The sequence below is a fragment of the Ascaphus truei genome, chromosome 16 (genome assembly GCF_040206685.1).
Source record: "Ascaphus truei isolate aAscTru1 chromosome 16, aAscTru1.hap1, whole genome shotgun sequence".
NCBI lineage: Eukaryota > Metazoa > Chordata > Amphibia > Anura > Ascaphidae > Ascaphus > Ascaphus truei.
The window spans coordinates 37,607,682-37,622,125 of NC_134498.1; the positions used below are offsets into that span (position 1 = coordinate 37,607,682).

At 47.2% G+C, this 14,444-nt stretch overlaps 1 protein-coding gene across 5 annotated transcripts in view; it reads right to left on the bottom strand.

The window, feature by feature from the left end:
* The window catches only part of ARHGEF6 (Rac/Cdc42 guanine nucleotide exchange factor 6), a 52,971-nt gene that overhangs the window by 24,088 nt on the left and 14,439 nt on the right, over positions 1-14,444 (bottom strand). For all 5 annotated transcript variants that reach the window (XM_075573231.1, XM_075573230.1, XM_075573234.1 and 2 more), the window contains 6 exons: positions 13,657-13,727; positions 11,143-11,237; positions 9,540-9,635; positions 8,196-8,318; positions 2,169-2,307; positions 1,061-1,120 (listed from right to left, as the gene is read on the bottom strand). In XM_075573231.1, coding sequence (XP_075429346.1) covers positions 1,061-1,120; positions 2,169-2,307; positions 8,196-8,318; positions 9,540-9,635; positions 11,143-11,237; positions 13,657-13,727 — 584 coding nt within the window. The remainder of the gene's footprint in view (positions 1-1,060; positions 1,121-2,168; positions 2,308-8,195; positions 8,319-9,539; positions 9,636-11,142; positions 11,238-13,656; positions 13,728-14,444) is intronic.

Sequence of the window (14,444 nt, forward strand, 5' to 3'; positions counted from 1 at the left end):
GTTAACCTTTATAACCGTACTGGAGAAGAGCTTGTACTGCAATAGTTATTAGGCAGACACCAAAACCACCGTATAGAGGCAGGGAAGGAAACCCCACCTACTCTCCTCGCCTGCGGAACATGTGGATGCATCTTCGTGTTCTGCATGGAGGGCAACGATGAGGCTGGCTGCTCAATCTCAATACCCGATAGACATAATTTTCCAGGTCACATTTCCAAAAATAACACATGATTTTATGCAACGTCCCAGCACACTTTGTGCTCTTTGCAGTCGAACGGGCACCGCGACCTGAAGAGCTTACAATTAGTTTCTGTATAGGGAGATAAGACTGTCGTGAGGTTGCACAGGGCTGAGATTAGAATTTAAAGGTGCAATCTCACATAGTCTGACAGTTGAATTTGTTTGGGGGCGTCTGAAAGGGGAAGGGTTTGTCAACCTAATGTTTTCTTACCCCGTATCCCACCCTGTCCTGATCAGAGACCCAATAAAGATAAGGGGAAGTGGGGAGGGGGGACTCTGCCTGTGCAAGCACTTGCTGATCACACAGTGACATCACACAGAAGGGAGCGGCCCGAGGAAATCACACCCCTAACTTAATTTTTTTTTTATAATTAAACATACTTATAGGGGTCAGAGCTGGTTTAAAAAGGTAGAAATTACCCAGAAAATACCTCTAAACATGTCACTGGAATTAGTTCACTTTGGTCCTAGCAGGGATTGCCCCTTTAAAAACAGTATCTCCCACTTCAAATGACAGGTTGTAAACCACAAGACTGATACCTCTCTCCAAATGAAGAGAGGGAGGGGGGAGGGTGTGGTGTTATTTTGTGGTAATCACGTTCTCATGGCACTCAAGCACGTTAAAAAAAAACTGGGGTGAAAAGATTAAACTCAAATCATACGCAATATAATAGTGCCACGCTCCGTTTCATTCCACTTCATGAACATGTATGTAGTGGGAGAAATGTCAGGCGTGATTCATTTTGCTCCTGGCCCGAGCCCTATATATATATATATATATATATATAAACATACCGTTTCTGACATCTACATCACCTACCACAAGGGCCTTAAAGGATGCCGTGGCTTTGAGGACGTCTTGGTGATCTGGGTGAGCTTCCTGTTGATAAAAAAAAAACAAAAGAAGAAATCCTATTTCTATCATGGAAACTTTCACATTCTATAAAATATGAACGCAGCGATTTGTCCCTAACTGCAGCTACACCCAAAAACGGTGATCCGTGTGCCACGCACAGCTTTCCACCAGCTGTCCCGCTGGTAAAGAATCAAACCATAATGTTTGATTTTAAAGAGGATTCGACAAAACAGTGTCTTCACTTTTCCTATGCCTCAGTACGTGACTCAGGGGGCAAATAACGATACCCCGACAGTTCCGCAACCCTGCCTTTCCCCATTATCTCCGAGCATAGTGCTTCCACTGCAGGCAGGGATTCTGGGTAACGACATGCAAATGAGCACACACACTGAGTCACTCTTTACTTTTTATTGATTTTAAACAGTGACTGAGGGGCTGATTCAAATCAACGGCTTGATGGCAGTGCAAACGCCCGCGTCTAGTGGATTGAATTAGCCGGTGTCTTCTATTCTCTTCGACGACAAATGGGCTTGAAATGTATTGCACTCTGGCAACATAGATTAAATGCTGCACTGGATGCGTCTGTGGCGACATTAACTTTGCTTTATAGTTTCGGCGACTGAAAGGCCCACAAAGCTAAGTAAGACAGCACAACCACAAACACCAGTCCTCCATACTGCTGTCCTTTGGGGCTCAGATAAGGCCGCGTCCATACTCCGCGCGAACAAAAAGGGCGTACCTCTGGGGCAGGCCATAGAGCGCGCGCAATTCTTGACCAGACAAGCAATTTTGTGTTTGTTGCGCGACGGTTAGGTCACGTGCGCAGTTCAGCCAATGAGGGCGAACCGCTCTCGTGATGTCACGGCCACGCCTCCGCATCGCTGTGGCTCACAGGCCACAGATCGCTTGGCCGACAGGCGCGCGCGACGCCATGCGCTCCGTCCTACTATATCCACGGCCTAACATTGGAATAAGACTATTCTGAAACAATGCGTTTACCGATGTTGCCAGTTACCGGCTCTATAAAGGCGCTCGCACTGCCTTTGGCCGCCAAGATATTAGTGTCACTTACCTCCATGTGCCTTTCCAGTTCCTGGAGGAGAGTGACGTATTTATCCAGTCTTGTGAAGGGTTTGCTAAGGCTCGTAGTCAGCATGAGAATCCCTGGGCTTGCTGCCCCTTGGGTTTCCATAAACCTCTCCAGTTCATCGCTGCACAACACAACAGGAAGTACTTTTATACAATGGTTATTAAACAGGAAGTACTTTTATACAATGGTTATTAAACAGGAAGTACTTTTATACAATGGTTATTAAACAGGAAGTACTTTTATACAATGCTTATTAAACAGGAAGTACTTTTATACAATGGTTATTAAACAGGAAGTACTTTTATATAATGTTTATTAAACAGGAAGGCCATAGATAGATGAAACAGTTGGAGATCAGTTGTACGTGAAGTCCACCAGTGCTTAATATCTGTTCAATCTGCGACCCCCCTGTTGTGCATTGCAGCCAAACTGCTGTTGGGATCATCGTTCCTTAACCTGTTCATGGCTAGCAAATCCATGATCTATTTCAGGGGTAGCCAACTCCAGTCCTCAAGAGCCACCAACAGGCCAGGTGTTTGGGATATCCCTGCTTCAGCAGAGGTGGCTCAATCAGTGGCTCAGTCAATGATTGAGCCACCTGCACTGAAGTAGGGATATCCTGAAAACTTGAGCTGTTGGTAGCTCTTGAGCACTGAAGTTGGTCACCCCTGATCTATTTGACACAGACGGGGCCATTGCTAACACCAGAAAGAGGAAAATGGGCAGTCGTGTTTTTCCAAACTGTACAGGGAGGAACACACATTTTTCGAAAATGGCTCCACCCCCAAACGGCATTTCAGATAATAAAATACAACATTCAGGGGGGTTACTGTATTTACTAAAGTCTCCTGTAAAAGCAGAGTAAAAAAGATACAAAATGGCACCGGGTTTATCAAAGGAAAAATCCCCTCACTTTCTATAGAACTTCGTTTCGGTGGGAAATCTAGGAATGTTTTTTGGGGGTTTTTTTTACAGCATGTTTGTCTCTGTCTGGAGATGTTGGTAACTAAACCCCTCTGTATGTATGTGCTTGCAGAGTAGGGAAGAGAGAGCGCACGGGGGACGTTTTGCAGAGTAGGGAAGAGAGAGCGCACGGGGGAAGTTTTGCAGAGTAGGGAAGAGAAAGCGCACGGGGGAAGTTTTGCAGAGTAGGGAAGAGAGAGCGCACGGGGGAAGTTTTGTAGAGTAGGGAAGAGAGCGCACGGGGGAAGTTTTGCAGAGTAGGGAAGAGAGAGCGCACGGGGGAAGTTTTGTAGAGTAGGGAAGAGAGCGCACGGGGGAAGTTTTGCAGAGTAGGGAAGAGAAAGCGCACGGGGGAAGTTTTGCAGAGTAGGGAAGAGAGAGCGCACGGGGGAAGTTTTGCAGAGTAGGGAAGAGAGAGCGCACGGGGGAAGTTTTGTAGAGTAGGGAAGAGAGCGCACGGGGGAAGTTTTGCAGAGTAGGGAAGAGAAAGCGCACGGGGGAAGTTTTGCAGAATAGGGAAGAGAGAGCGCACGGGGGAAGTTTTGCAGAGTAGGGAAGAGAGAGCGCACGGGGGAAGTTTTGCAGAATAGGGAAGAGAGAGCGCACGGGGGAAGTTTTGCAGAGTAGGGAAGAGAGAGCGCACGGGGGAAGTTTTGCAGAATAGGGAAGAGAGAGCGCACGGGGGAAGTTTTGCAGAGTAGGGAAGAGAGCGCACGGGAGAAGTTTTGCAGAGAAGGGAAGAGAGAGCGCACGGGGGAAGTTTTGCAGAGTAGGGAAGAGAGCGCACGGAGGAAGTTTTGCAGAGTAGGGAAGAGAGAGCGCACGGGGGAAGTTTTGCAGAGTAGGGAAGAGAGAGCGCACGGGGGAAGTTTTGCAGAGTAGGGAAGAGAGAGCGCACGGGGGAAGTTTTGCAGAGTAGGGAAGAGAGCGCACGGGGGAAGTTTTGCAGAGTAGGGAAGAGAGAGCGCACGGGGGAAGTTTTGCAGAGTAGGGAAGAGAGAGCGCACGGGGGAAGTTTTGCAGAGTAGGGAAGAGAGAGCGCACGGGGGAAGTTTTGTAGAGTAGGGAAGAGAGAGCGCACGGGGGAAGTTTTGTAGAGTAGAGAAGAGAGAGCGCACGGAGGAAGTTTTGCAGAGTAGGGAAGAGAGAGCGCACGGGGGAAGTTTTGCAGAGTAGGGAAGAGAGAGCGCACGGGGGAAGTTTTGCAGAGTAGGGAAGAGAGAGCGCACGGGGGAAGTTTTGCAGAGTAGGGAAGAGAGAGCGCACGGGGGAAGTTTTGCAGAGTAGGGAAGAGAGAGCGCACGGGGGAAGTTTTGTAGAGTAGAGAAGAGAGAGCGCACGGAGGAAGTTTTGCAGAGTAGGGAAGAGAGAGCGCACGGGGGAAGTTTTGTAGAGTAGGGAAGAGAGCGCACGGGGGAAGTTTTGCAGAGTACGGAAGAGAGAGCGCACGGGGGAAGTTTTGCAGAGTAGGGAAGAGAGAGCGCACGGGGGAAGTTTTGCAGAGTAGGGAAGAGAGAGCGCACGGAGGAAGTTTTGCAGAGTAGGGAAGAGCGCGCACGGGGGAAGTTTTGCAGAGTACGGAAGAGAGAGCGCACGGGGGAAGTTTTGCAGAGTAGGGAAGAGAGAGCGCACGGGGGAAGTTTTGCAGAGTAGGGAAGAGAGAGCGCACGGGGGAAGTTTTGCAGAGTAGGGAAGAGAGCGCACGGGAGAAGTTTTGCAGAGTAGGGAAGAGAGAGCGCACGGGGGAAGTTTTGTAGAGTAGGGAAGAGAGAGCGCACGGGGGAAGTTTTGCAGAGTAGGGAAGAGAGAGCGCACGGGGGAAGTTTTGCAGAGTAGGGAAGAGAGAGCGCACGGGGGAAAGTTTTGCAGAGTAGGGAAGAGAGAGCGCACGGAGGAAGTTTTGCAGAGTAGGGAAGAGAGAGCGCACGGGGGAAGTTTTGTAGAGTAGGGAAGAGAGAGCGCACGGGGGAAGTTTTGTAGAGTAGGGAAGAGAGAGCGCACGGGGGAAGTTTTGTAGAGTAGGGAAGAGAGAGCGCACGGAGGAAGTTTTGTAGAGTAGGGAAGAGAGAGCGCACGGGGGAAGTTTTGTAGAGTAGGGAAGAGAGAGCGCACGGGGGAAGTTTTGTAGAGTAGGGAAGAGAGAGCGCACGGGGGAAGTTTTGTAGAGTAGGGAAGAGAGAGCGCACGGGGGGAAGTTTTGCAGAGTAGGGAAGAGAGAGCGCACGGGGGAAGTTTTGCAGAGTAGGGAAGAGAGAGCGCACGGGGGAAGTTTTGCAGAGTAGGGAAGAGAGAGCGCACGGGGGAAGTTTTGCAGAGTAGGGAAGAGAGAGCGCACGGGGGAAGTTTTGTAGAGTAGGGAAGAGAGAGCGCACGGGGGAAGTTTTGCAGAGTAGGGAAGAGAGAGCGCACGGGGGAAGTTTTGTAGAGTAGGGAAGAGAGAGCGCACGGGGGAAGTTTTGCAGAGTAGGGAAGAGAGAGCGCACGGGGGAAGTTTTGCAGAGTAGGGAAGAGAGAGCGCACGGGGGAAGTTTTGCAGAGTAGGGAAGAGAGAGCGCACGGAGGAAGTTTTGCAGAATAGGGAAGAGAGAGCGCACGGGGGAAGTTTTGCAGAGTAGGGAAGAGAGAGCGCACTGGGGAAGTTTTGCAGAATAGGGAAGAGAGAGCGCACGGGGGAAGTTTTGTAGAGTAGGGAAGAGAGAGCGCACGGGGGGAAGTTTTGCAGAGTAGGGAAGAGAGCGCACGGGAGAAGTTTTGCAGAGTACGGAAGAGAGAGCGCACGGGGGGAAGTTTTGCAGAGTAGGGAAGAGAGCGCACGGGAGAAGTTTTGCAGAGTAGGGAAGAGAGAGCGCACGGGGGGAAGTTTTGCAGAGTAGGGAAGAGAGAGCGCACGGGGGAAGTTTTGCAGAGTAGGGAAGAGAGCGCACGGGAGAAGTTTTGCAGAGTAGGGAAGAGAGAGCGCACGGGGAAGTTTTGTAGAGTAGGGAAGAGAGAGCGCACGGGGGGAAGTTTTGCAGAGTAGGGAAGAGAGCGCACGGGAGAAGTTTTGCAGAGTAGGGAAGAGAGAGCGCACGGGGAAGTTTTGTAGAGTAGGGAAGAGAGAGCGCACGGGGGAAGTTTTGCAGAGTAGGGAAGAGAGAGCGCACGGGGGAAGTTTTGCAGAGTACGGAAGAGAGCGCACGGGAGAAGTTTTGCAGAATAGGGAAGAGAGAGCGCACGGGGGAAGTTTTGCAGAGTAGGGAAGAGAGAGCGCACGGGGGGAAGTTTTGCAGAGTAGGGAAGAGAGAGCGCACGGGGGAAGTTTTGCAGAGTAGGGAAGAGAGAGCGCACGGGGGAAGTTTTGCAGAGTAGGGAAGAGAGAGCGCACGGAGGAAGTTTTGCAGAGTAGGGAAGAGAGAGCGCACGGGGGGAGTTTTGCAGAGTACGGAAGAGAGAGCGCACGGAGGAAGTTTTGCAGAGTAGGGAAGAGAGAGCGCACGGGGGAAGTTTTGCAGAGTAGGGAAGAGAGAGCGCACGGGGGAAAGTTTTGTAGAGTAGGGAAGAGAGAGCGCACGGGGGAAGTTTTGCAGAGTAGGGAAGAGAGAGCGCACGGGGGAAGTTTTGCAGAATAGGGAAGAGAGAGCGCACGGGGGAAGTTTTGCAGAGTAGGGAAGAGAGCGCACGGGAGAAGTTTTGCAGAGTAGGGAAGAGAGAGCGCACGGGGGAAGTTTTGCAGAGTAGGGAAGAGAGAGCGCACGGGGGAAGTTTTGCAGAGTAGGGAAGAGAGCGCGCACGGAGGAAGTTTTGCAGAGTAGGGAAGAGAGAGCGCACGGGGGGAGTTTTGCAGAGTACGGAAGAGAGAGCGCACGGAGGAAGTTTTGCAGAGTAGGGAAGAGAGAGCGCACGGGGGAAGTTTTGCAGAGTAGGGAAGAGAGAGCGCACGGGGGAAGTTTTGCAGAGTAGGGAAGAGAGAGCGCACGGGGGAAGTTTTGTAGAGTAGGGAAGAGAGAGCGCACGGGGGAAGTTTTGCAGAGTAGGGAAGAGAGAGCGCACGGGGGAAGTTTTGCAGAGTAGGGAAGAGAAAGCGCACGGGGGAAGTTTTGCAGAGTAGGGAAGAGAGAGCGCACGGGGGAAGTTTTGCAGAGTAGGGAAGAGAGAGCGCACGGGGGAAGTTTTGCAGAGTAGGGAAGAGAGAGCGCACGGGGGAAGTTTTGCAGAGTAGGGAAGAGAGAGCGCACGGGGGGAGTTTTGCAGAGTACGGAAGAGAGAGCGCACGGGGGAAGTTTTGCAGAGTACGGAAGAGAGAGCGCACGGGGGAAAGTTTTGCAGAGTAGGGAAGAGAGAGCGCACGGGGGAAGTTTTGCAGAGTAGGGAAGAGAGAGCGCACGGGGGAAGTTTTGCAGAGTAGGGAAGAGAGAGCGCACGGGGGAAGTTTTGCAGAGTAGGGAAGAGAGAGCGCACGGGGGAAGTTTTGCAGAGTAGGGAAGAGAGAGCACACGGGGGGAGTTTTGCAGAGTAGGGAAGAGAGAGCGCACGGGGGAAGTTTTGCAGAGTAGGGAAGAGAGAGCGCACGGGGGAAGTTTTGCAGAGTAGGGAAGAGAGAGCGCACGGGGGAAGTTTTGCAGAGTAGGGAAGAGAGAGCGCACGGGGGAAGTGATGGGGAGAAAGACCGTGTAATTGTAAGAACAACACAAAGTAGAACAACAAGGAAATAAAAAGGAAATAAAAGCAGGCACACAAGAACATAAACGTTTAACTCTTTTCTTTCCTGAATGTAAAACAAAAAGGAATTGAAAAATATAAACGGGCCTTTAACCCATTCATTGCGTCCTGACAGTTAAGGGATTAAACATGTTGCAGATAAAACCCCTGGCCCCTGAGGCAGGGAAGGGGTTACATTCTTCGTGTGCAGGTGGCAGTGACGTCACAGAGCAGTGTGGATCCGGTGTGCAGAAGAGGGGGGGTCACCTGAGACTTCCAACCTTCCCTATGTACCTTCTGGTCACCTGCACCTCACTGGTGCACGGAGAAGTCATTTACACATTCACTGCTGAAGCCAATATCACTTACCTGTGTTGTGTTAAAACACCAACAGCCATAGGGTGATTAGCGCAATAGCTTAAGTATAAGGACTTAAATTGGTTGAAAAGATGCAGAAAACAGCCACCCACTTTTTGTTGATTTTCTGCCAGCCTGAAAACAAAGTGTAAAAGGATCAGTATACAGTAACAATATATCAGTATATTATGCCACGCAAGTAAAGGGACATGAAGATCACGAATAATGAACGTAACTAGCTCAGTTTACAAGACAATCCTCTTTATGTGACATGCACGTAAGAGGCAGAAAGAGAGAATCTTTGAAAATGGCACTTTTCAAATTAAAAAATAAAAATCTTCAAAAGCACAATTAGTGAAAAAAAATATGTAAGCTAAAGTGACGGTGGGAATGTTCGATGGCAGACACAACAGTATATGAAACGGCAAATCTTTTTAACGGTCAAAGTTACGATCCAAATGACGACCTTTGTCAGGGCAAAGGGCCATCAATCGTTTTGTCCTGAAGGAGGTCGGAGTTCAGACAGAACCCGAGCAGTCATCATAGCAAATAAATACCCATCCTGAAGAAGAGCGGAATTCAGACCAAAACGTTGACATGACAAAACGGCTGTGCTGTAGGTTGTTCTGCCAATCATTGAACATGGGCACTTTTGGGTACTACATGATGGAAGCCTCTCTACAGTATCTGTTACTAGAGACCAGCAGCTACTACTGCTTAAGTGACAGGGCAGAGACATCTAGTGGGAATACACGAGAACTGCCCTCCATGCTCCCATTCTGTTTGAGGTGATGACTGAAGGGTGACTACCGTATAGGGTTGGCCATACTGGTTTTGTGTTTTTTTGTCATTAGCATAGATGAAAGTCCCACAGAAAGTATTTTCAGGAAAGTCAACCTGCAAGGGCCCAAAATGAGTGAGATTTTTGGGTTTTAAACCAAATTGACAGGATTGAGGATTTTTCTTTTTCCCCCATCAAGAAAACATCAAAATAATCTCCAGGAATGTAGATCGTAATATTGAGTCTCCCATCATCGCAGAGATAGATACAATACAAAATACAGAGAAAAATAGGTTTTTCCAATATATAAACTCCTACTGATAAGGACTGTGTCCTTATCTGTAAGACACCAGCTTCAGCACAGGAGGCTCACTCAGAGGCTCAGTCTTTGACTGATCCACCTGTGCTGAAGCAGGGATAGCCTTAACTTCCAACCTGTTAGGGGGGCCTTGAGGACTGGTGTTGAGAACCCCTGACCTAACAGATACAGAAAACAAAAAAAGATTCCAGACAAAGGAGCTTACAATTTAAAAGACGGAAGAAAAACGAATACATGAAGAAATCCATAGTCTTACTTTGCGCCGTCTTCCAAAGCCTGGCACAGCGTTTGTTGAAAGGTGCATATTTCCTCAAAGTTTCCCAATAGAGAAATGATGTCCACAGTGCTTATCCTGAGAAATAAAACAATCGTTAACAGCCATGGTATAAACCAGGGGTCTCAAATTCAGTCCTCAAGGGCCACCAACAGGGTAGGTTTTATGGATATCCCTGCTTCAGCACAGGTGGCTCAATCAGTGGCTCAGTCTTCGACTGAGCCACTGATTGAGCCACCTGTGCTGAAGCAGGGATATCCACAAAAGCTGGCTTGTTGGCGGCCCTTGTAGACCGAGTTTGAGACCCCTGATATAAAACGGTAACAAGCTATTGAGTTGCTTTTGTATGCGCCTACAAGTTGCTTTAACATAGAGTTCAACCTATGGACCAAGGTTTATTTTTAACCTTGTCTACTATGTAACTACGCGGGTTGGTTGATGATGAGAAGATTATTTGGCAGATAAGCGTGCACTCAAAAGCAGTCGCTTTATCTACACATCTCAAATACTCATTATGTGAGTGTTACGTAATTCCTCCTGACATCATCCTATGGACCCCTCAAAACTGCAAACTAGGCACACGTGCATTGATGCATTGATGCATTGATGCATTGATGCAGTGATGCATTGATGCATTGATGCATTGATGCATTGATGAAGAGGAGGCGACACGTAGCTTTGCTCCAAAATAGCTTTGATACGGAGATAGACACAACTTGCTTGCAATGTGAACTTGATCATCAGAACCACTAGTCCAGAAGAGGCCAACTCCAGTCCTCAAGGGCCACCAACAGGTCAGGTTCTAATGATATCCCTGCTTCAGCACAGGTGACACAGTGGCTCAGTTAACCCCATAGCCACCTGTGCTGAAGGAGGGATAGCCTTATAACCTGACCTGTTGCCAGCCGTTGAAGACTGAAGTTGGCCACCCATGCACTAGTCCAAACATGAACTGCTTCTTCATAACGTATTTACGTTATAATATATTTATTTTATAATGCTGGACACAGTTGCCATCTGCCTCCCTGTCCTCCTCTCAGATGTTACGGGTGTTCATTCTGTCCATGTAGTGATCCTTCATTTTGGCACTGAATTTGTTCAAATCTGGGATTACGGATCAGAGAGAACAAGGCTTGATTTAGATCTGTTCCTGCATATGAGACAGTGATTCCGCATCGGGCATGTGAAGCACTTTTGTACCGAAAGCGCTCCCCATACCTGTAGGCTGAAGATCTAAAAGCCGAAAAGAAACGCCAAACACAACGCCAAAACAAACTTGTGACAATCTGTCTGAGACATACACACTTTTAGCGAGCTCAAAACCCAAACCCACCTCATTATACATGTACGTACACGCATACACACATACGCACATGCGCACACACAGACAGACGCACGCGCACACACACACACATACACACACACATACACACAAACACACAAACACGCTGTTGCTGCAGTGGAAGCACTGTGCTAGGTGATAATGGTGAAAGGCCAATATGATGCTGCCCCCCCCCCCCACCCCCACCCCCGAAAAAATGGTTTTCAGGCCAATTAATCTGGCGACCGGTTCTTTTAATCTTACTTGTCGTGTGCCTGAAGAGGTCGGAGGTACGTGGAAAGCAGTAACTGAAGTTCCTTCGAGAAGTCGCGCTCAGTTTCCAGGATATTCTGCAGTACCTGTCATTCAACATAAATACAACCAGAGACAACATAAATTAGGGTGAGCAGACAAGTGACAAAAAACCCCTCCACTGTGCAGCAAATAAAAAGACCACGTTGTGAGCACATTCACATGTCTCAGGCAGGTCTGCAACCCTGCCCTTCCCCATTATCTCTTAGCATACAGTGCTTCCACTGCAGCCAGGGATTTGATGAGCAATCACAGTGAGACACTTTTTGCTTCTTGTCCATTTTAAAGCTGCAGACCAAGCAATATCCTACATGTGTTGTGTGTGGTTTTTTTATTTTTATAAATCAGTTCTTTACTATGAGAAAATACTTATAGCGCTATTTTTTTAATGCATTGTAATGTAACAAGCCTTTTTTTTGTTTCTATAGCAACCATTTACAAATTCACACTGACTGCAGAATACTCCTCTGCAGTCATTTCAGTGAACCCCCCCAAGCCGAATCTTCCCCGATCGATCACAGCGGAACGGATCGATCGGCAACATAGCTAATGACTTATTGTGTGGATTGTATTGATTCACATATTAAAAAGGAAAATAAAAATAATAATATTTTTGTTTTGTTATTTAAACGGCAGCTTGGATTGCTGCGTTAACATTTTAAAAAGTATACAAATAAATAAAATGTTAGCAAGATTAACACTTCATGTTGAAAAACTAGAACTAATGAGATTTTTTTTAAATGTACTCAACCCTTCATTGATTTACAAAGATGTAGCACATGAAAGATATATATATATATATATATATATATATATATATATATAGAGAGAGAGAGATATATCTAGATATAAATATATATATATAGATATATATCTATATATATCTATATCTATATATATATATATATATATATATATAGATATATATATATAAGAAATGTTAACACAAGACCGAACTAGAAGATATTTACACCGTCAAATGGTTTACATAGTGTTGGGGCTTGTACTCTGCAGACGCCCGAGGCTGACAGGAGCCCTGAATTGCCAAAAACACGCTTCAGAATGTACAGGCAACAATTCTGAGAAACCACTCATCCCTGTACACATCAACACAGCAATGATCAGTAAAGTCCCATTCAGCCCCACTGGAGAATTCCCTTTCTCCTGCTACAACACAAGGAAAATAATAATCTCCTGCTGTTTTGACCAACAACCTTGTATAGGTTTTTATTCTGTGTTTTTCAACAGGGGTTCCCCCCAGGCACCCCTAAAGGGTTCCCTGCAATTTTCAGGTCATTTGAAAATAGAATCAAATACAGAAGAGTTTACATTGCATCTGATCTCAGATGCGCTATTAGAGAAGGTTGGGGTTCCTTACAATGCATCTGATCTCTGCGCGCTATTAGAGAGGGTTGGGGTTCCTTACAATGCATCTGAACTGAGACACGCTATTAGAGAGGGTTGGGGTTCCTTACAATGCATCTGATCTCAGACACGGTATTAGAGAGGGTCGGGGTTTCTACAAGGCATCTGATCTCAGACGCGCTATTAGAGAGGGTTGGGGTTCCTTACAATGCATCTGATCTCAGACGCGCTATTAGAGAGGGTTGGGGTTCCTTACAATGCATCTGATCTCAGACGCGCTATTAGAGAGGGTTGGGGTTCCTTACAATGCATCTGATCTCAGACGCGCTATTAGAGAGGGTCGGGGTTCCTTACAATGCATCTGACGCATTAAGAGACGGTTGGGGTTCTTCATAATTTTACAATATAATTATAGAGTTACTTAATAAAAAAAAGGTCAAAAAACACTGGTACAGTTTATACTTCGGCCCTATTCATCTATCAAGCACATTTTGTTGTCCAACATTCGCGTTGCTTGCTGCCGTCTATATTACAATGACACCGAGTGTGAAGCAGGGGAACTGGGGTCAGCGCCTTGTGACCTTGGGCAAGTCACTTTATCTCCCTGTGCCTCAGGCACCAAAAACATAGATTGTAAGCTCCACGGGGCAGGGACTGTGCCTGTAACATTCCTATGTGCTGCATACTGTGCATTATACTGTAATTGCGCAGAGCTTCGAGTCCCATTGGGAGAAAGGCACTAAATGAAATAAAGTTATTATTATTGCAATGCATTTCTCTGAAAATAGCAGCGATTTCCACATAGCTAGAGATTCCGGGCTCAGGTTTCAATCGGAAAACACCGAAAAAAACACCACCGACTGATTATCTGGCATTTAAAATCGGTGAAAACCGATAAACTCCGGAAATGAAGCATCCTTTCCTATTAAGTTCCACCTCTTGAGGCAGCCCGTCCGCAGGTCGGAGACAGAGGTTTTACGGGGGGAGTATGGAACCCCCTCCCAACCCCCCCCAACAAAAAAAACACCGATTTTCTGAGAAAATAAATACGGAAAACCGAAATCGCTACATGTAATGTGTAGCTAGGGGATGTATACCTACCACAGTGTAGTAGTTTTTTGTTAGTTGCGTTGTTTCACATCCTTTCAATGCTTTGGGGGAAAGTGGCTTGTCTGAGAAAAAGGGGACATAGGGAGTATTTTGTAGCAGAACAGAAAAAACAAAGAAAAAAAGGCAACAAACAAATGGATTAGATCATTTGCGAAAGTTCACACCGTGAGTAGCATTGCTGACGTGGTATAGTGCAAAATAGACCAACTGCCCTTCCAGTTATGTTTAAAAGTAGGCTATTCCGACCATGAGGCGGTCCTGGGGTCACCCCCCCCCCCCCCTCCTCCCCGGGGCGAAGCCCCCCAACGGTCACTATCCAACCCAAAAAAAACCTTTCTTGTATTAGGTCATATTTGTACTGCAACGCCTGTAAAACTTACCAACGCCTAATAAAAATGTTTTGAAAAAATAAATAAAATAAAAGTAGGTGATTCCGTGAGCAGCTCGGAGTTGCGCCAGCGCTCCTGTACCTGCACAGGTGGGGCGCGTTTATTCCCACACGGGCACGAACGGCAACCACCTCTTGGATGAGCGAGGGGACACGTGAGCATGGGACATTTCCCATAGCGGTTAAATACTAAAAAAGCCGTGTTTTCTCTCCTTTTCTTCAGCAAGAAAATGCTTCAATTGCAACTTTGTCCGTGTCATACCAATGACGGTTACCTAATGGCCAACGCCCTCCATGCGATAGGCAGGTATGCCAAGTCACAGGCGAATTCTGCAGATAAACATCTAGATATATACATTTATTTATTTGTAAAGATTTAGGTAACCTGAAG